General features: G+C 52.2%; 1 protein-coding gene and 1 non-coding gene across 11 annotated transcripts in view; both read left to right on the forward strand.

The window, feature by feature from the left end:
• The first annotated feature begins 3,504 nt into the window (after positions 1–3,504).
• Positions 3,505–20,233, forward strand: part of htt (huntingtin) — a 32,373-nt gene continuing 15,644 nt past the window's right edge. For 5 of the 10 annotated variants that reach the window (XM_084686439.1, XM_084686442.1, XM_084686440.1 and 2 more), the window contains exons 1-40: positions 3,505–3,895; positions 4,947–5,029; positions 5,730–5,863; positions 6,028–6,087; positions 6,584–6,663; positions 7,173–7,453; positions 7,561–7,739; positions 7,904–8,108; positions 8,366–8,413; positions 8,548–8,625; positions 8,740–9,101; positions 9,592–9,780; positions 10,506–10,632; positions 10,727–10,842; positions 10,948–11,059; positions 11,179–11,316; positions 11,514–11,672; positions 11,898–11,995; positions 12,117–12,256; positions 12,469–12,532; positions 12,910–13,010; positions 13,133–13,279; positions 13,370–13,490; positions 13,678–13,820; positions 14,003–14,163; positions 14,487–14,698; positions 14,827–15,078; positions 15,265–15,375; positions 16,339–16,416; positions 16,860–17,083; positions 17,240–17,318; positions 17,485–17,646; positions 17,772–17,827; positions 17,959–18,107; positions 18,220–18,356; positions 18,501–18,617; positions 18,740–18,862; positions 19,446–19,705; positions 19,833–19,975; positions 20,099–20,233. The exon at positions 20,099–20,233 is cut by the window's right edge and continues 100 nt beyond it. In XM_084686439.1, the coding sequence (XP_084542565.1) occupies positions 3,798–3,895; positions 4,947–5,029; positions 5,730–5,863; positions 6,028–6,087; positions 6,584–6,663; positions 7,173–7,453; positions 7,561–7,739; positions 7,904–8,108; positions 8,366–8,413; positions 8,548–8,625; positions 8,740–9,101; positions 9,592–9,780; positions 10,506–10,632; positions 10,727–10,842; positions 10,948–11,059; positions 11,179–11,316; positions 11,514–11,672; positions 11,898–11,995; positions 12,117–12,256; positions 12,469–12,532; positions 12,910–13,010; positions 13,133–13,279; positions 13,370–13,490; positions 13,678–13,820; positions 14,003–14,163; positions 14,487–14,698; positions 14,827–15,078; positions 15,265–15,375; positions 16,339–16,416; positions 16,860–17,083; positions 17,240–17,318; positions 17,485–17,646; positions 17,772–17,827; positions 17,959–18,107; positions 18,220–18,356; positions 18,501–18,617; positions 18,740–18,862; positions 19,446–19,705; positions 19,833–19,975; positions 20,099–20,233 (5,662 nt within the window). In that variant the 5' untranslated portion in view covers positions 3,505–3,797. Of the gene's footprint in view, positions 3,896–4,946; positions 5,031–5,729; positions 5,864–6,027; positions 6,088–6,583; positions 6,664–7,172; positions 7,454–7,560; positions 7,740–7,903; positions 8,109–8,365; positions 8,414–8,547; positions 8,626–8,739; positions 9,102–9,591; positions 9,781–10,505; positions 10,633–10,726; positions 10,843–10,947; positions 11,060–11,178; positions 11,317–11,513; positions 11,673–11,897; positions 11,996–12,116; positions 12,257–12,468; positions 12,533–12,909; positions 13,011–13,132; positions 13,280–13,369; positions 13,491–13,677; positions 13,821–14,002; positions 14,164–14,486; positions 14,699–14,826; positions 15,079–15,264; positions 15,376–16,338; positions 16,417–16,859; positions 17,084–17,239; positions 17,319–17,484; positions 17,647–17,771; positions 17,828–17,958; positions 18,108–18,219; positions 18,357–18,500; positions 18,618–18,739; positions 18,863–19,445; positions 19,706–19,832; positions 19,976–20,098 lie in introns of all 10 variants that reach the window. The other 5 variants (XM_084686445.1, XM_084686447.1, XM_084686441.1 and 2 more) reach the window with 4 other exon arrangements.
• LOC146236688 (small Cajal body-specific RNA 14) lies at positions 16,506–16,633 on the forward strand. The gene has a single exon (XR_014741151.1).

Here is a 20,233-nt window from a genome sequence, read left to right on the forward strand (position 1 = left end):
AGACCCTGTCCATATTAATGAAGACTGCACAAGTGTACAAAGCATTGCACAAAATCTAATTTGTCTGCTCTGTCACAATATTGTGAAGTTTACTAAGTTGCCCTTCATTCTAAGTGTGCTTAGGCCAGTGTATATGGGTCTCTGGTTTGATTTGGAATTGGGTCCCACAGTAATTTCTGTTCCTTTCTTGGTGCCCTGTAAACTGATGTGTAACATTCTGGATTGGACTGGTTTGCCTACCATTGGTGTTGTTAAATGGAGGAAGGGCAAGTGACAGTCATTTTATTAATACTTGTTACTATCCAGCAGTGACATAATTGATTAATTTTATATATTGAATCTATACTCTAATCAATCTCATATTTGGCAAGTGAAAAAGGAAGAATACTATAAAAGGTGTCCCAGAATTCAAATGAAATTTGATATATTTTTCACTCACAAAAGGGATATTTAAAGTAGGCTAGATATGGAATAGACTTTGTATCATTGTCATTCCTAGAATCCACTAGTCTTTGTTAAGCTCAGACACTCAGAGAGCATTCTCAGAATCCAGTGCTTCATTCCAAATGGGATTGTGTATCCACTGGGAAAGCACCATGAGGAAAGTCTCTTGCATCCTTCACTCAGGAGAAGGTTTTCTTTCCTAGCAATACATCCTTCTCAAATCTGCTCTGATTGAACTTACTTTTTTTACATTTCAACAACATCGTTTGCTTGGTGTGAACACATTGCGTTATAGTTGAAAGCACTCATTACCTGAAATGCCCCATCACTTGCAATCAACATTCCAGATTTTCAGAAAGAGAAAGGAAGCAAAAAAGAAAGAAAGAAGATAGGGGTGTGTAGAGTAAATTGGCAGCCTTAAGCGATGAAGATAAAAATGACGATGAACTTGATATACAGTATCAGAAACTGACATTTCAATTCAGACTGGTTTCCTCTTGAAGACAAAATTGCTTGAATATCAGAACTTGCAACAACGACTTTTATCGGATAAAACGATGGATCTGAATTACGTTTCAGGATTTCTTTGTCACCCGTCGCAAAGTACCATCTGTCAATAACGCCAAGGCAGTTCCCTCATTCACTTCAATACTTCTTTATTTTAATGTTTTAACTTTGGCAGCCCATGGGATGGTTTTACCTACATGTCCTGTATACATTGTCAGTGGCTTTCCCTAGCTGAAAGTCGCAGACTGACACTGACTAAGGAAGAGAGACTTGCATACGGACTTGCATCATTGACTCTACCACGTCTTGTTTGTCCCTCTTGCTCTTCTCATAGGAATGACTTGAGATGTGTATGTGTGGAAAAAAAATCTAACTATATACAATATACAGTATATATGATCCCCAATGTACAGGAAATCTAAAGACTCACAGGGTCTTCGTGTTTTTGTGTGCTTTTGTCATGCTATAGGAAACATCCTTTCCACTCCATCCTGTTATGGCGGTGACCTGTACATTTAGTCACCGTGTCACAAGTGTCACTAAGGTCAACTTTTGTCATCCATCTTTGTTTTTGTTTTTTATTGTCTTTTTTTCTTTACAGAGAATACTAGTCACCAGTGTAACCCTACTTTTTAATGCTGTGAAATACTTACGTTGAATCTGTTTCTTCTTGTTATGCGTGCAAATCATACTGTCACCATGACCCCGTTGAACCCTTTAATGGACAATCTGGTTATCAATCTGAGGTTTGACTTTCATGACACAGTGCTGTACTCCAGAATTTTGATCATCCTTTTGTGATGCCGTCAATGATGGACCACTGCTCTTCGATGTAAACAATCAATCAGAATCTGGGTAAATAATCCAAACTGAAGATAGAATTAGCTTTTTTTTGCCGTCCTCAAAGAGTCATTATGTCAGTAGTACCCTACGTCACTTTTATCCATATGTATCCAGTCATTGTATGTCTCACAGTACGCAGATTTTTCTCTGGTTCCCATTGGCCCTCATATGGTGGAAAAGCCTGCTACGCTCTAATAGATGCCCCCTCTACAGCACGTTCTTTAACCACATTAGGGGGGTGAAATAGTAGCTAAGCTTGCTCTGGTCAATGGCTAGGTGTTTCTCCACTTCCTTTTCTTCAGTGTTACTTGCAGGCTGTGACAAAGCCACTTCCTCTCGTTATATCTAGTCTTGTTCTTATAGCCTCAAAGACCATGTAAATGATGGACTTCTAAAGCTGGAAGCTCCTTTAAAAGTGGCAACCCGCCGACACACGCACATGCACTCACACACAGACACGCACACACAAACATTCTGTCACACTCCGGGAAAGGTTTGCCATTATAGCAGTAAACAGATGTTTAGTATCATTGCACTATAGAGTGTTCTAACAATGACAATAACAACTGTCTTGATGTACCTTGTTGCCAACAATGCCAACCATGACATCAAATTTAAAAAAAATGATATTTTTATTGTTATTTTTATGATGTGACATTTTAACTGATGACTGACATGCCTTTTTCAACATACAGTTTGTGCCAATTGCTCACGTTTGTTTTTCTTTGGTTTTCTTACCCCTCTCTACCCTTCCATTTCTGAGAGGTCCTAAATGGGGCTGAAGAGGAACTTACAGCTCAAACAGTTTTGAATGTCCGCACCAAGTGCATTGTAATGCCTGTTTTAAAGAAATACTTATGTTTGACTCAAGCATGTCTTGTTTATACACTTCAGGTTTCTTGACGTACACGATCTTCACATCTTACCATACTGTATCTGGTAGATGAAGAGACCTTTAGCAACTCAAGGTGACCAGGTGACTTATTAGGTTGTTTTTTTTATTTCATTTTCCTATTTCATTTTTTTTATTTTTTATTTTTTAATGTACAGTCATGTTGTTCAACCACTGCAGTCAATGTAATTCTTGTACAAGTTGTATCACTGGGTGTTGTACCATATCTGACATTTGTAATTATGAAATAATACACTGCCGTTTGTATAAAAACAAACTTGACTCCCCGACTCTTTTGTTCTATATATCATTTTTATGACCGATATCAAGTATATCTGATTGTTTGCAGTTTAATAAATAAATAAAAATCACATATTATGTTCAGGAAAGTTATTTGAATTATGTGTGAGTGTGTGAGAGAGAAACCTTGGGTGTGTTTTGCATGTGTCTGTCATGCAGGTGTTTTTCCAGTATTTCATGCACGACGTCATCCCTCTAGACACACTCTGCAATCACATGATTCAACCAGTAAGGCACCGGGTTGATTGCAACGATATACACCGTTTTAAAACCATCATTCCAAACTGGATACGGGGACGGGCAGGCAAACCGTGCTGCAGATGATTTACCGATCTGGTCGCGCAGAAATTCCGCACCTTTGATGCTTAAGAAGAAAAAGCTGCTGTTAACAACCATTCGTTGCAGCCAAAACCCCTTCGCGAAGGCTTATTTGCCGATGTACTGTCAATCAAAAAATGAATTATTCTGATTGGCTACTGGTCACCCGTTTGCTCCACCCTTCTCAAGCTGCCACTGCTGCCACTTCCTTCCTTGTGAGATTGTCGGGGCACATTAGGGATGGTTTTTTATCGTAGGCTGGTATGTCAATCAACAACCCGTCCATTTACTGTCAATATTGTGAAGAAATACGAAATATAGTGTAGTAAAAGCGAAGGTGGATAGGCGGTCGTAGCTGTCGCGAGCAGCGCCCACACGCTCGTCCAGCTACGCACTGCTTGCTTCCCCGTGCGTTTGCTGTTTTGCCCCCCTAGTCGATTGTGCTAGCTCAATTTGTAAATATTAGCCTGCTAAGCTAGCTACTGTCGTTAAAATGGCCACCATGGAGAAGCTAATGAAGGCCTTTGAGTCTCTCAAGTCATTCCAGCAACAACAGGGGCCCCCAACAGCCGAAGAGCTTGTCCAAAAACAGTAAGTCTATGTTTTTGCCTTTGATAATTGTGTGTGCAAAATGTTCATGGTAAACATGCTAGCGAGCAGTCAGTATGGATGGTTAGTTGGCTAGCGCTAGCCTGCTAGCTTGCTGACAGCTAGCTACCTTGCAAGAGCGAGACAAGAGATGCTCGTAAAATCAAGACAGAACGTAGAAGTATGTTTAGCTTGCAAGCTAGCTAATCATATAAGCATGTCATCCAGCCAGGATGCTGCTACTGCCTTTCTAGTAATGCACACCTGTCATGTTACAACACATGCACCTGTCAAAACAGATAAAGATAAACAATGCGCGATTGGGTACCTAAAGTATTTGTTTAGCTATTGGGGAAAACATTTTTTATAGTATAATTCATGTGCTTTTATAATCTGTGTTAGGATTAAGGCAACAAGACAAGTTAGCACCATAAACCCGAAAAAACGAGCCCAAATTACAGATGCATGAACGATTGTTGACAGCACTAGATAACTCTTTAATGACGGGTTAGCCTGTTTATCTCTACGTAATGCGTCCTACTAGAAATTGTAGTAAAAAAAAAAGGTACTTGCATTATCTGGTTAAGTGTTCGCACAGTGTTTAATAAGCAAAGTCCTTTCAGCTGCTCAAGCAATTACATAGTGTTGCAATGTTACCTTGTATTACCAGTGATTTCTTCAGGCTATGGCACACACGCACACGCACACGCACACACACACACACACCTCTGCTTTCTCCTCTGTTCAATTCAGCAAGGTTTATTGGCTCAGCCTTTGGTTGCAGCTACATGTCCTTGTTTCCATTGGCTGGTCTGGGTGTACAAGGTAGAAGAGGAGGCAGGGTCATCACCTCAGCATCTATGTTATTGACGGGGGTTACGCTGTTATCCAAGCGACTCCAGAGATGCCTTCTCACACTGAGAAATTCATTATTCCTTTTTGTCTCCCTGTACACCTCCTGTGTATTATTTATTTGATGTATAGATATAACCCTAACCCATGCACCATATAATATATCATATCAAATAGAAATGCCTGTATTTTTCTTCTGCAGGAAGAAGGAGCTGGCAACCACCAAGAAGGACAGAGTCACACATTGCCTGACCATATGTGAGAACATTGTGGCTCAGTCTCTGAGGTAGGCCCTAGCACACACACACACACACACACACACACACACACACACACACACACACACACACACACACACACACACACACACACACACACACACACACACACGGGTCAGTCATCAGAGAGTGTGTAATAGGGACCAGTCAATTCCATGGATACACCTCACACCAGGCACAAACACACACCCTGATAACCATGCACTCTGTATACCCCCCCCCCCCCACACACACACACACACACACACACACACAATAGGACGTTCCAGATTAGCAAGGCCTGTTGTAGCAAACTAAGCTGTGGCACAGTCATTAATGAGGGCTTAGCTGTGATTGTGATGACTGTGCTTGTAACTGCATTGCAATGGCTTGACGAGTCTCGGCATCAAGCAGAACAGCACTTTTCCTCTCAAGTACGTGATAACCCATGTGTTCCATTACCTAGTCAAGTCCTCATTTATTCTAGAAATGACAGCCTGTCAGCCGATAGCAGGTGCAGAATGTAAAAGATGATCCTAACAGTACCGTCACAGAAATGGTCAATGCCTGCGAGGCCTGTGTTACACTATGCTGAACACATTAATCATACTCATATTATTCAGAGCCATAGGCTATTCATATAAGGTGGACAGTTACTGTGGAATGTACTGCTAGAGAATGTGTGTGTGTGTAATGACTGTGCCCCCCCCTCTCTCTTTGTTCCTATGGTTCTGGGATCAGAACGTCTCCGGAGTTCCAGAAGCTGCTGGGCATTGCCATGGAGATGTTCCTGCTGTGCAGCGACGACCGTGAGTCGGACGTCCGCATGGTGGCCGACGAGTGCCTGAACAAAATCATCAAAGTGAGGACCCTGTCCCCAACCTCCGTGTCCGCACGCTCCTCTTTAACCTCCTGTCTGTCAGTCACAGCAAACAGAGAACCCGTCTTCCTTCATTTGTTTCTCTTTACTTTCTGGATGAAACCCAGCGACGTGGTAAATGTTCCGGTCGTTTCTCTCCCCTCCAGGCGTTGATGGACTCCAACCTTCCGCGGCTGCAGCTGGAACTGTACAAAGAGATTAAAAAGGTACACTGGCGGTTTTTGTCAAATGAGAGAAAAATTGCCCCCAATTCTTGTCTGAAATTCCTTGCTTTCCTCCAGCTCAAGTTTGATTGACAGTGGTTTCACAAAATGAACCAAGGAGGAAGGCCCACCTCGCTGAAGGCGGATGGGTGGAACATGATTGGCTGGAAAGTAGCGGCACGCTCCAAAAATGACAACTTGATGTTCCACTGGCATACAACTGTCAGAGGTTATCATTAGCTTACGCATCATGTTTATAGTTCACAAAACCTTTCATTTTTTCTCTTTATTTTACTTATAAAATACCTACCTTTTGTACCATTAAGACTGATGAGTTGGGGGCGATGGTATTGTGGTTGGAGCAAGGATGGTTAGAGGTTGAGAATTTTTCTTTGACTGAAAGATTTGAAACTGGTATAACAATATATGATGGCTCAATAAATTATAGTTGTCAAGATGGTATTGGTGGTGATGATGGTGTGTGTGTGTGTGTGTGTAGAACGGTGCCTCCCGGAGCCTGAGGGCGGCCCTCTGGAGGTTCGCTGAGCTCGCTCACCTCATCAGGCCACAGAAATGCAGGTAGGACGGGCACACACACATATCCAACACATCTGGGAGAGCATTTCACTTATGTGTTGAAAGTTCTTCAGCTCTCATGCATCTAATCTCTCCCTCCCTCCCTCCCTCCCTCCCTCCCTCCCTCCCTCCCTCCCTCCCTCCCTCCCTCCCTCCCTCCCTCCCTCCCTCCCTCCCTCCCTCCCTCCCTCCCTCCCTCCCTCCCTCCCTCCCTCCCTCCCTCCCTCCCTCCCTCCCTCCCTCCCTCCCTCCCTCCCTCCCTCCCTCCCTCCCTCCCTCCCTCCCTCCCTCCCTCCCTCCCTCCCTCCCTCCCTCCCTCCCTCCCTCCCTCCCTCCCTCCCTCCCTCCCTCCCTCCCTCCCTCCCTCCCTCCCTCCCTCCCTCCCTCCCTCCCTCCCTCCCTCCCTCCCTCCCTCCCTCCCTCCCTCCCTCCCTCCCTCCCTCCCTCCCTCCCTCCCTCCCTCCCTCCCTCCCTCCCTCCCTCCCTCCCTCCCTCCCTCCCTCCCTCCCCAGACCCTACCTGGTGAACCTGTTGCCGTGTCTGACCAGGATCACCAAGCGGCAGGAGGAGACGGTGCAGGAGACGCTGGCGGCCGCCGTCCCCAAGATCCTGGGCGCCCTCGGCCACTTCGCCAACGACGGCGAGGTCAAGGTGCTGCTGAAGTCGTTGGTGGCCAACCTCAAGTCCAGCTCGCCCACCATCCGGCGCACGGCAGCCAGCTCTGCCGTCAGCGTGTGCCAGCACTCCCGCCGCGCCACCTACTTCTACACCTGGCTGCTCAACGTGCTGCTTGGTGAGACACACACCACACACGTCCTCCAGGCACGCACACACACACGCACTACACACTCACACACACTACCCGGCCTGTTGACACATTTGAACACAAACTTCGTCCAGGCCTGCTGGTGCCTGTGGATGAGGAGCGGGCCAACCACGTGATCCTGGGGGTGCTGTTGACCCTGCGCTACCTGATGCCCCTGCTCCAGCAGCAGGTCAACACCACCAGCCTCAAGGGCAGCTTCGGGGTCATGAGGAAGGAGGCCGACATCCAGCCCACACCAGAGCAGCTGCTGCAGGCAAGTGTGTGTGTCTTGTGTGTGTTTGCCTGTCAGGTGTTCAAGCAAGTATATTAGAACTCGACATATGTCTAGTCATTGGGATATTTGCCGTCTTGTATGCAACTCGTCCTGTGTGTTGCTAAGTGTGTGTGTGTGTGTGTGTGTGTGTGTGTGTGTGGCAGGTGTACGAGCTGACTCTCCACTACACACAGCACAGGGACCACAACGTGGTCACGGCCGCTCTGGAGCTGCTGCAGCAGGTGTTCCGCACCCCGCCCCCCGAGCTCCTGCACATGCTCATCACGGCCGGCAGCATGCCGCACGCCAGCGTGTTCCGCCAGGACGCCGAGAGCCGCGGGCGCTCCGGGAGCATCGCCGAGTTCATCGGTAACCATACTTGCTTTCTGAGCCGTTGGTCACTTTTTTTGCCGCTGGTTCGACAGGCCCGGTTTGCTGTTAGGTTTCTGATTGGTCTTTCGAATACTTCTCCCGTCCTATTAACTTTTCCTCATCCTCCGTTCCACTAACTGATTTCCTGGTTCGTCCTGTGTGACTCTGGAGGGTTTACCACGGGTCTGTGGGGCTTCGCTGCTTTCTCCCCTCTTCACTTCCTGTTTCTATTTCCTGTTTCCTGTCGTGTCCAGCTGGGGGAGGGTCTTCCTGCAGTCCACTCGTCCTCAGGAAACAGAAAGGTGATTCTCTTTCTCTCTCTCTCTTCCCTCTTTCCCTACTCATGTGGTCAGGTAATCAGGTTTCTTTCAGTCGATCACAACAGAGTTGGACAACAGTGAGACAACCTCTGACCCTCCCTTCCCCCTTTTCCCAGGCAAGCTGCTGTCAGGGGAGGAGGAGGGCTTAGAGGAGGACCCTGAGAGGGCGGAGGGCACGGCCGGAGCATTCTCAGGTTAGAGATGGGACACCCCCCCCCCCCCCACCCAACTTAAAACAAACCTTTACCACAGTTACTAAACCAAGCATGTTTATGTCGATTGTTGTTCACTGTGTGTCCGCCCCACAGCTGAGGGGACCGCCCAGGTGGACATCATCACCGAACAGCCGCGCTCCTCCCAGCATGCACTGCAGCCCGGCGACTCCGTCGACCTCAGCGCCTCCTCCGAGCAAGGGGGCGGGGCTCTGGGAGAGGGGGCGGAGACTCCGGAGTCGCCCAACGAGGAGGACATGCTGAGCCGAAGCTCCAGCGGCGGGGCCAACGCCACCCCGGAGACGGCCGACTACACCACGCCGGAGAACGCCACGCCCGACGGACCGCTGGACGCTCCGCTGGGTCCTAACGACCGCTCGCTCCCGCCCAGTGACTCCTCCCAGACCACCACAGAAGGACCCGACTCTGCCGTCACACCCTCCGACGTTGCAGAGCTGGTGAGAGTGTGTGTGGGTGTAGGAGTGCGTGTGTGGGTGAAGGTGCGAATGAGGATTTTGAAGAATGTACTGTGCCTAATACTTTTTTGGCACAGCACTGTACTTGATCAGTGGAATGAGTGATTGATGCCATGTCCTGTCAGTGGCCTTTACAAGAGGCCTGAAGACAGGACTTCTGTAGTCTATCCCTGTGGCATGGAGGTCATTAAGAAGGAATCCTGCTGAGCACAGGGTTGTCCCAGTGCCACACCTCTTGGTGTTGGGTTCAGAGTCCATAGTTTCTTGTCTCCATATCGGCCTGTTCTGGGTGGTTGAGTGTTGCTCACGTGCTCCTCATCGCGGATCAGCACGGCAGTCGGAACTGACGTGGAGCCAGACGTCCCGACTGGACAAAATCCTTTTTACTGTGGTCTGCCCCGACCTCTCCCCCACCCCCCCCCACTCCCCTTCTAACTCCCAGTTCCCTCCCCCTTCACGCGCTCCGTCGCAGTCTCGTTTGCCGTCGCCGCGGGCGACCCGGCGGTCTCCGAGCTCTCCCACTTCCACCGAGGGGCCAGACGACAGCGACAGCGACACGTCCTCCGCCGGCTCCTCCTCCTCCTCCACCTCGGCCGCCTCTTCCTCCTCCTCCTCCTCCTGCTGCTCTGTCGTCTCCTCCTCCACTAGCGGCAGCGACAAGGTCAGCTGATTGGATGTCTTTTTGTTTTGGTTTTCTCGGCGGGGGAGGGGTGGGGCTTGCCTGCCTGCGTGCTTTGCCGTGACCCGCCCCCCCCCCCCCCCCCCCCCGCACTCTTGTTTTTCGTTCGCCCGTCCGTCCGCTTGACCTTTGAACTTTGACCCGTGCACGTGACTGCCCCCGACCTTCTCATGACGTCACCGATGCGACGCTCCGTCAGCTAAACCCCCCCCCCCCCGCCTCAGCCTGTCCGGGGGCAACAGAGATCTCTGTGGATCTCTGGAGATCTCACCCCCTATACATACTGCGGTGGACCCTCCCTCTCTCCTGACCAATCCCGTCTCCTCGTCCTTTGAACCCAGGGAACGAGGACAAGCATGCCACTTGTAGAGAGAGACACAGAGGAGAGACACAGAGGAGAGACACAGAGGAGAGACACAGAGGAGAGACACAGAGGAGAGACACAGAGGAGAGACACAGAGGAGAGACACAGAGGAGAGACACAGAGGAGAGACACAGAGGAGAGACACAGAGGAGAGACACAGAGGAGAGACACAGAGGAGAGACACAGAGGAGAGAGAGCCCTCTGATGCTGACGTGTCTGGAGGGCTGGCCTCCAGTCTCAGTCCGGATCCCCTGCTGTTCACGCATATGCATATCGCTTCTTTGTGACAGTAGAGGTTTGAAGGTGGTGTGTGTGTGCGTGTGTGTGTGTGTGCCCTCCCCAGGTCCTGGACGGCAGTGAGAGCCAGTACTCAGGGATGCAGATTGGAACACTGCAGGATGAGGAAGAGGAGGGGACCGGCCCTTCCTCCCTGGAGGAACACACAGAGCCCTTCTCCCAGTCCGCCCTGGGTACGCCCCTCCCACCCGTTAACAGCAACCAACGCTAAGAAGTTGTTGTTGTTGTTGTTGTTGGGCTTTACTGTTGTCTTGTCCCCTCCCCTAGCTCTGAGTAAGCCCCACCTGCTGGAGGGCAGAGGTCACAACAGGCAGGCGTCTGACAGCAGCGTGGACCACTTCACCCCTGCCGAAGAGGCGCTGGAGCCAGAGCCAGACCACAAGGTAGGGGCTCCATCGCACGCTCGCTCCATCGCACGCTCGCTCCATCGCACGCTCGCTCCATCGCTCGCTCGCTCACTCTTTTGTGCGTGCCTCCTCCTTTCTCAGCCGTCGAGAATCAAGGGCCCCATTGGCCACTACACGGACCAGGGGGCGGAGCCACTGGTGCACTGTGCTCGTCTGCTCGCCGCCTCCTTCCTCCTGACTGGACAGAAGAGCGGTGAGGGGCTCTCTGACCAACACCTCCGGTCCTGTGGACCGTCCCACAGAATGCACCGAACCTGTGTGTGTGACCTGTGGATCTGACCTGTGTGTGTGTGTGTGTGTGTGCTCCCGCAGGTCTAGTCCCAGACAAGGAGGTGCGTGTGAGTGTGAAGGCGCTGGCCGTCAGCTGCATGGGCGCGGCCGTGGCACTGCACCCCGAGGCCTTCTTCAACACCCTCTACCTGGAGCCGCTGGACGGCACCACTGTGGGGGGTGAGGACACACACACACACACACTTACAGTTACACACACACACATCATACACACATGCGCGAACATCCCCAAATTCACTCACAAACATGCACACATATGAATATGAACACACATATACATACACACACACACACACACAGCTGTGTATATGTCATGCATCTCCCCCCTTGCTCCCCCCTGCTTGTCCCCCCTACAGAGCAGCAGTACATCAGTGACGTGCTGGGCCTGGGGGCCCACGGGGACCCCCAGATCAGAGGGGCCACCGCCATCCTGTGTGGGGCCCTCATCCAGGCAGCCCTCACCAAGACACGCTTCAACATCCACAGCTGGCTGGCCAGCGTACACAGCACAACCGGTGAGAGAGACAGAGAGAGACAGAGAGAGACAGAGAGAGACAGAGAGAGACAGAGAGAGACAGAGAGAGACAGAGAGAGACAGAGAGAGACAGAGAGGACATGCAAGATTGTGTTTGGATGGTTGGTTTGGTGCCTTTGTAACAGATGAACTGTCATTTTCTACTTGTTTCTTTTCTTCTTTGTCCTCATCCTCTGACCTCATCCCTCTCTCCTGTGTCGTCCAGGTAACCCTCTGTCCCTGGTGGACCTGGTGCCTGTGCTCCAGAAAACTCTGAAGGATGAGTCCTCAGTTACCTGCAAGATGGCCTGTTCTGCAGTCAGGGTAAGTTGTGTGTGTGTGTGTGTACACACAAAAATATCTACAAGATACTACAGTTGTAGTAGGTGTTAATACTGTTGTGTGTGTGTGTGTGTGTGTGTGTGTGTGTGTGTGTGTGTGTCAGCACTGCATCATGACCATCTGCAGCAGCACTCTGAGTGAGCTGGGTCTGCAGCTCCTCATTGACCTCCTGACCCTGAAGGACTGCTCTTATTGGCTGGTCAGGACGGAACTCCTGGAGACCCTGGCGGAGATGGACTTCCGGTTAGCCAGCCCCCTGCCAACATGAAACATGGATCTTCTAGAACACTTTTGGGTCTTTTGTAGATATACAGTATTGATTGAGAGATTAAGATTAGATTTGAAGTAGTCTGGATTAAGATCTGGGGGAATCCTCTATTTTCAGTTTTCTGACCTTTGGAATCAGTATTTTGCCCACTGTTAATACAAGGTAGTAAGAAGTTTGTCGTTCACAGGTTAGTGAATTTCCTGGAGAGGAAAACTGAGAAATTGCACAAAGGGGAGCATCACTACACTGGGGTGAGAACCTTCTAGACTACCTCCAGGATAAATTGCTTAACTGTCACATTGTGTCAACTGTTTATTGTAGCAAATATGTAAACATAAATTCATGCACAGAAGATGTTCAAAATAAGGGATCGAATATGTCTTTATCTCCTGTTCCCTCCCTCCCTCCCTCCCTCCCTCCCTCCCTCCCTCCCTCCCTCCCTCCCTCCCTCCCTCCCTCCCTCCCTCCCTCCCTCCCTCCCTCCCTCCCTCCCTCCCTCCCTCCCTCCCTCCCTCCCTCCCTCCCTCCCTCCCTCCCTCCCTCCCTCCCTCCCTCCCTCCCTCCCTCCCTCCCTCCCTCCCTCCCTCCCTCCCTCCCTCCCTCCCTCCCTCCCTCCCTCCCTCCACAGTGCCTGCGTCTGCAGGAGAGGGTGCTGAACGACGTGGTCATCCACCTGCTGGGGGATGACGACCCCAGGGTGCGACACGTGGCCGCCTCCACTGTCAGCAGGTAGCCCCCACCCCCTCCTCACACACACACACACACACGCACACACACTCTCACTCACTTTCTCTCTCTTGTGCTGTTTAATTGGGATAAGTGTCAATGAGATATGCCCCCCCCTCCCCCAGGTTGGTGTCCAGGCTGTTCTATGACTGTGACCAGGGCCAGACTGACCCTGTGGTGGCCATAGCCCGGGACCAGAGCAGCGTCTACCTCCAGCTGCTCATGCACGAGACCCAGCCCCCCTCCCAGTTCACCGTCAGCACCATCACCAGGTAGCACACACACACACACTCACCTATTCACATACACTCACTCTCACACACACACACTGTGTGTTTGATGTGGTGTGCTGTGTGCTCCAGGACGTATCGAGGCTACAACCTGTCTCAGAGTGTTTCTGACGTGACGGTGGAGAACAACCTGTCCAGAGTCATCACCGCAGTGTCCCACGCCCTCACCTCTTCCTCCTCCAGGGCCCTGACTGTGAGCCCCCCCCCCCCCACACACACACACACACACACACAGCTGCTTCCCTTTCTCTGTTGAATTATATATGAATTCATATTTATATATATATATATATATACATATATATATATATATATATATATATATATATATATTGTAATGAGGGTGATTGTGTGTGTGTGTCTTGTTTGTGTGTGTGTAGTTTGGCTGCTGCGAGGCCTTGTGTCTGCTCACCTCCAACTTCCCAGCATGCAGCTGGAGCACGGGTTGGCACTGCGGCTACGTCAGCTCCTCCGTCAGCCATTCACGCTCCAGCCTGAGCCGCAGCCGGGGGAGGGTGCTCAGGTACACACACACACACACGCTAACGCACGCAGAGACGCACACACATACGTGTGAGTAAGCGCACGGGCTCAAGAACACTGAGAAACACCATCTGGAGACGCGTTTAAATAGAACTTTAAACGACTCTTTCTCTTTCTCTCTGTCTATGTCCCCCTCCCTGCCTCCCTCCCTTCCTCCGCCAGCCTGTCCCAGCCAGGTGTGGGTAGCGTGGTGGAGGAGGGCAGGAGGACCCTGACGGTGGGCATGGCCAACATGGTCCTCTCCCTCCTCTCCTCAGCCTGGTTCCCCCTCGACCTGTCGGCCCACCAGGACGCCATGCTGCTGGCCGGCAACCTGCTCGCAGGTACACACGCAAACACACACACACACACACACACAGACAGACAGACACACACACAGACAGACAGACAGACAGACAGACAGACACACAGACAGACAGACACACACAGACACACACGCAGACACACACACAGACAGACAGATGCATACACATACATGCACACACCCACTTGCATACAGATATACTCACACACACACACACACACACACACAGATTTACACAAAGACAAAGAACATACACAACACCCAAACACAGGCCCCTAACAAAGACGGCCTCCGTCACAACATTGATCCAGCACCTGCCCTCCCACCCCCTCCCCTCTCCAGCGGCCGCCCCCAAGTGCATGCGCAGCCCCTGGGCCGGGGAGGAGGAGAGCAGCCCCGCCCCGGCTGGTCCCGGGAAGGTGGAGGAGCCCTGGGCGGCCCTGGGCGAGCGGCCCCTGGTGGCCCTGGTGGAGCACCTCTTCTCACACCTCCTCAAGATCCTCAACATCTGCGCCCACGTGCTGGACGACACGCCGCCGGGCCCCGCCGTCAAGGTAACCTGCTGCTTATGGGATGGATGTCAGCTTGGCACGCTTCGATCATGGTAACAATGTGTTAACATGGCGTTATGTTGAGTGAAGAGAGTGTCTGTGTGTGTGTGTGTGTGTGTGTGTGTACGTAGGCCACCCTCCCCTCCCTGGCCAACACCCCGTCCCTCAGCCCCATCCGGCGGAAGGGCAAGGAGAAGGAGGCGTTGGAGCCCAGCTCCACGCCCATGAGCCCCAAGAAGGCCGGCGAGGTGGCGGGGGGGCGGGTGTCTGACAGCTCCGCCTCCACCTCCGTCAGCAAGTCCAGCACCCTGGGCAGCTTCTACCACCTGCCCCCCTACCTCAAGCTGTACGACGTCCTCAAGGCCACGCACGCCAACTACAAGGTCAGAACGCACACACACACACACACGCAGAATGATATTGGTTAGATCTTCCCAAGAAGCTTGTTGTTGTTGAGATATGCTTTCAGTCTAATTTGAATCAGTTGATTTGTTCAAATTTCAGTAAAAAAAAAAAAAAAAGGAAGAATGAAAGTCAACATTTATGTTCAATGTTTGCTGGTTTCCCAGGTAACACTAGACCTTCACAGCACCAATGAGAAGTTTGGAGGGTTCCTGCGCTCCACGCTAGATGTCCTGTCGCAGCTCCTAGAGATGGCCACGCTCCACGACATCGGCAAGGTCTGAACCCCCTCATCCACACCCATCATCCACACCCATCATCCACACCCATCATCACCATCACCATCCACACCCATCATCATCACCATCACCATCCACACCCATCATCACCATCACCATCCACACCCATCATCATCACCATCACCATCCACACCCATCATCATCACCATCACCATCCACACCCATCATCACCATCACCATCCACACCCATCACCATCACCATCCACACCCATCATCATCACCATCACCATCCACACCCATCATCATCACCATCACCATCCACACCCATCATCATCACCATCACCATCCACACCCATCATCACCATCACCATCCACACCCATCATCATCACCATCACCATCCACACCCATCATCACCATCACCATCCACACCCATCATCACCATCACCATCCACACCCATCATCACCATCACCATCCACACCCATCACCATCACCATCACCATCCACACCCATTATCACCATCACCATCCACCCCCATTATCATCATCGCCATCCATCCACACCCATCATCACCATCACCATCCACACCCATCATCATCACCATCACCATCCACACCCATTATCATCACCATCCACACCCATTATCATCATCACCATCCACACCCATCATCATCACCATCCATCCACACCCATCATCACCATCACCATCCACCCCCATTATCATCATCGCCATCCATCAACACCCATCATCACCATCAGCATCCACACCCATCATCATCACCATCCATCCACACCCATCATCACCATTACCATCCATCCACACCCATCATCACCATCACCATCCACACCCATCATCATCACCATCCATCATCACCATCCATCATCACCATCCATCAGTCACCACTGATGTTTCTCACTGATTAAAACGGAAAGCATTGATGAAAACAATTATCTGTGATGCTCAAGAAGTGAAGTCATGTTGCTTGTGTGTGTGTTGGGCCAGTGTGTGGAGGAGATCCTCAGCTACCTGAAGTCCTGTTTCTCCAGAGAACCTACCATGGCCACGGTGTGCGTGCAACAGGTAGGTACCAACTGTGAGAGTGTGTGTGTGTGTGTGTAAAGCCTGCTAGCATGCTTGTGTGTGTGTGTGTGTGTGTGTGTGTGTGTGGGGTGGCGTACCAGCGCGGCAGTACTGAGCAGTGTACTGTGGCCTCCATGACGCCACCTAGAGAGAGGCTGGTTCCTGCCGACAGGGTCTGTGAAGACTCAGGTCCCCCTGTGCGATGGTTCCATACACTCTTGCCTGGCCCCCCTGCTGCCCTGCACGCAGCTGCTCACTGGGAAATGTAGTCCCATTTGGACTGTTGCTTTAATTCTGTGTAGTCCGACATACTGTTAAAAATTAATTTCAGATATAACACAATTATGTCCCACTGGCTGTCCCTTTATCTCCCCCCCCCCCTCTCTCTCTCTCTCTTCTCACTCACTCCTCGCCCCTCCTCTCTCTCCACAACCCCCCTCTAGTTGTTAAAGACTCTGTTTGGCACCAACCTGGCCTCCCAGTACGAGGGGGCCCTGAGTGGGCCGAGCCGTTCCCAGGGCCGGGCCCTGCGTCTGGGCTCGTCCAGCCTGCGCCCCGGCCTCTACCACTACTGTTTCATGGCCCCCTACACACACTTTACCCAGGCCCTGGCTGACGCCAGCCTCCGCAACATGGTCCAGGCTGAGCAGGAGCAGGACGCCTCCGGGTGGGGGCTCTACACACACACACACACACACCACTCACACACACACCTCACTCACATGTACCCACACATACACACTCTCACACGTACAGAATGTCCACCCGCTCTCTACACCTGTATGGTTTGTTTTCCTGATGTTGATGTGTCCCCTGTCCTCAGGTGGTTTGATGTGATGCAGAAGGTGTCCAACCAGCTCAAGTCCAGCATCACCAACGTCACTCGCCAGCGAGGAGACAAGGTACACACACACACACCCTCCTAATAACATTATACGCCTGGGTGTGAGAGGCAAGGAAGGGATCAAAGACAATGAAAAGGTCTGTGTGTGTGTGTGTGTCAATAACAGAAGAATGTTAAAAAGCTGTCCTTTCATTCCATGGTGTGTGTGTGTGTGTGTGTCCCAGAACGCCATCCACAACCATATCCGTCTGTTTGAGCCTCTGGTGATCAAGGCTCTGAAGCAGTACACCACCAGCACCTCAGTGGGCCTGCAGAGACAGGTGCTGGACCTGCTGGCCCAGCTGGTGCAGCTCAGGGTCAACTACTGCCTGCTGGACTCGGACCAGGTATGCTCTCACGCACACACACACACACGCGTGCAGTTGGACAGGAAATGGCCACCACCCCATAAACGCCCACACAGGCTGGTAAAGCCAGTGAGGAGTTGTCCCTCACTCTGTCTGTGTTTCAGGTGTTCATAGGCTTCGTCCTCAAGCAGTTTGAGTACATCGAGGTGGGCCAGTTCAGGTATGCTGGGCTGGCTGGGAGTTCACTATCTACATGCAAAAGCACAGTAACCACAAAAGATACATAGTAAGATACATAGACACCTTCTAGTTATTCAGACTGTGTGTGTGTGTGTGCCACCCCCCCTCCAGAGACTCTGAGGCCATCGTCCCCAACATCTTCTTCTTCCTGGTGCTGCTGTCGTACGAGCGCTACCACTCCAAGCAGATCATTAGCATCCCCAAGATCATCCAGCTGTGCGACGGCATCATGGCCAGCGGGCGCAAGGCCGTCACCCACGGTGAGGGCCCCTCTCTCTCTCACACACACACACACACACACACTAACCAGAAGAACCAGACACACCTTCCGCTGTATCTCACTGCGTGTGTGTGTGTGTGTGTGTGGCGTAGCCATCCCCGCCCTCCAGCCTATCGTGCACGACCTGTTTGTGCTGAGGGGCTCCAACAAGGCAGACGCTGGGAAGGAGCTGGAGACTCAGAAGGAGGTGGTGGTGTCCATGCTGCTGCGCCTCATCCAGCACCACCAGGTCAGCACACACACACTCTGGACAAACACACGCACTCACAGGCACACACACGAGCACATACACACACACGTATACATTCGTACACAAGTCCACCTGCAGATTGTACTGTTACCGAGGTCGTGCCGTGTGTGTGTGTGTGTGCAGGTGCTGGAGATGTTCATCCTGGTCCTGCAGCAGTGCCACAAGGAGAACGAGGACAAGTGGAAGAGACTCTCCCGCCAGATCGCTGACGTTATCCTCCCCATGATCGGCAAGCAGCAGGTGTGTGTGTGTGTTTAACCCTTGAACTGGGTGTTTGTGTGTTGGCCTGTAGCAGAAGCCGTTTCAAATCTGATGTAGACTCTAATGACTTTCCTCTGTGTGTGTGTGTGTTGCGTCTCCAGATGCACCTGGACTCCCCGGAGGCTCTGGGGGTGTTGAACACCCTGTTTGAGACGGTGGCCCCCTCCTCTCTGAGGCCTGTAGACATGCTGCTGAAGAGCATGTTCACCACCCCTGCCACCATGGTAACACACACTGCCTTTTAGTCCTCTTCATCAGGTCTTTCTATGGCAAAGATGTCTTACCTCCCTCTCTCTCCCCCCCTCTCTCTCTCCCCCCCCCCTCCCCTCTCTCTCTCCTCTCTCTACCCTCTCTCTCTCTCCCCTCTCTCTCTCTCTCCTCTCTCTCCCTCTCTCTCTCTCTCCTCTCTCTCCCCTCTCTCTCTCTCTCTCTCCCCCCCCCCTCTCTCTCTCTCTCTCTCTCTCTCTCTCTCTCTCTCCCCCTCTCTCTCCCTCTTTCAACTCTCTCCCCCCCCCCTCTCTCTCCCCCCCTCATCTCTCTCTCTCCCTCTCTCCCTCTCTCTCTCCCACCTCTCTCTCCCCCCCCCTCTCTCTCTCTCCCCCTCTCTCCCTCTCTCTCTCCCACCTCTCTCTCCCCCTCTCTCTCTCTCCCCCTCTCTCCCTCTCTCTCTCCCCCCCCTCTCTCTCTCTCCCCCCCCCTCTCTCTCTCTCCCCCCTCTCTCCCTCTCTCTCTCCCCCCCCCTCTCTCTCTCCCCCCCTCTCTCTCTCTCCCCCCCCTCTCTCTCTCCCTCTCTCTCCCCCCCCCCAGGCCTCTGTTGGTACGGTCCAGCTGTGGGTGTCTGGCATCCTGGCCATCCTGAGGGTCCTGGTCTCCCAGTCCACTGAGGACATCGTGCTGTCCCGCGTCCATGAGCTCTCTCTCTCCCCCAGCCTGCTCTCCTGCCCCGCCATCCGCCGCCTGCACCTGGACGGCCCCGCCCCCCCGCCGCCCGGCCCCGCCCCCTCTGGAGGGAGCCCGGAGGCCAATGGCGAGACACAGAGGGCGGCGCCGGAAGAGACCTTTGCCAGGTGAGCCCCGCCCATCTCTGGGGTTGTGTTCAAAAGAGTCTCTAAAACTGTTAAACCCCCCTCCCCGTCCTTTCCTCACCGAACCTTCTTTTAAAAAATCTTCTTATTCCCCCCCCCCCCCCCCCAGGTTCCTGCTCCAGCTGGTGGGGGTTCTGCTGGAGGACATCTCGTCCAGGCAGGTGAAGGTGGACATGACGGAGCAGCAGCACACCTTCTACTGCCAGCAGCTGGGCACCCTGCTCATGTGCCTCATCCACATCTTCAAGAGCGGTGAGCACACACACACACACTATCCTGCAACCCACGCACACATTACGTTGGACTCCCACCGTCAACCCACTCCTTCCTTCCTACTTCCCTCTCTCGTCCGCCTCTCCTCCCTCGCTCCTTCAGGAATGTTCCGGAGGATCACGGCGGCGGCGACCCGCCTCCTGAAGGGGGAGGGGGGTTCGGCGGCGGGGGGCGGGCCCAGCGACGGGGGAGAGTTCTACCCCCTGGAGGGTCTGAACGCCATGGTGCAGTGTCTGA

The sequence above is a fragment of the Hypomesus nipponensis genome, chromosome 22, assembly GCF_054491055.1.
Source record: "Hypomesus nipponensis isolate SF chromosome 22, ASM5449105v1, whole genome shotgun sequence".
NCBI lineage: Eukaryota > Metazoa > Chordata > Actinopteri > Osmeriformes > Osmeridae > Hypomesus > Hypomesus nipponensis.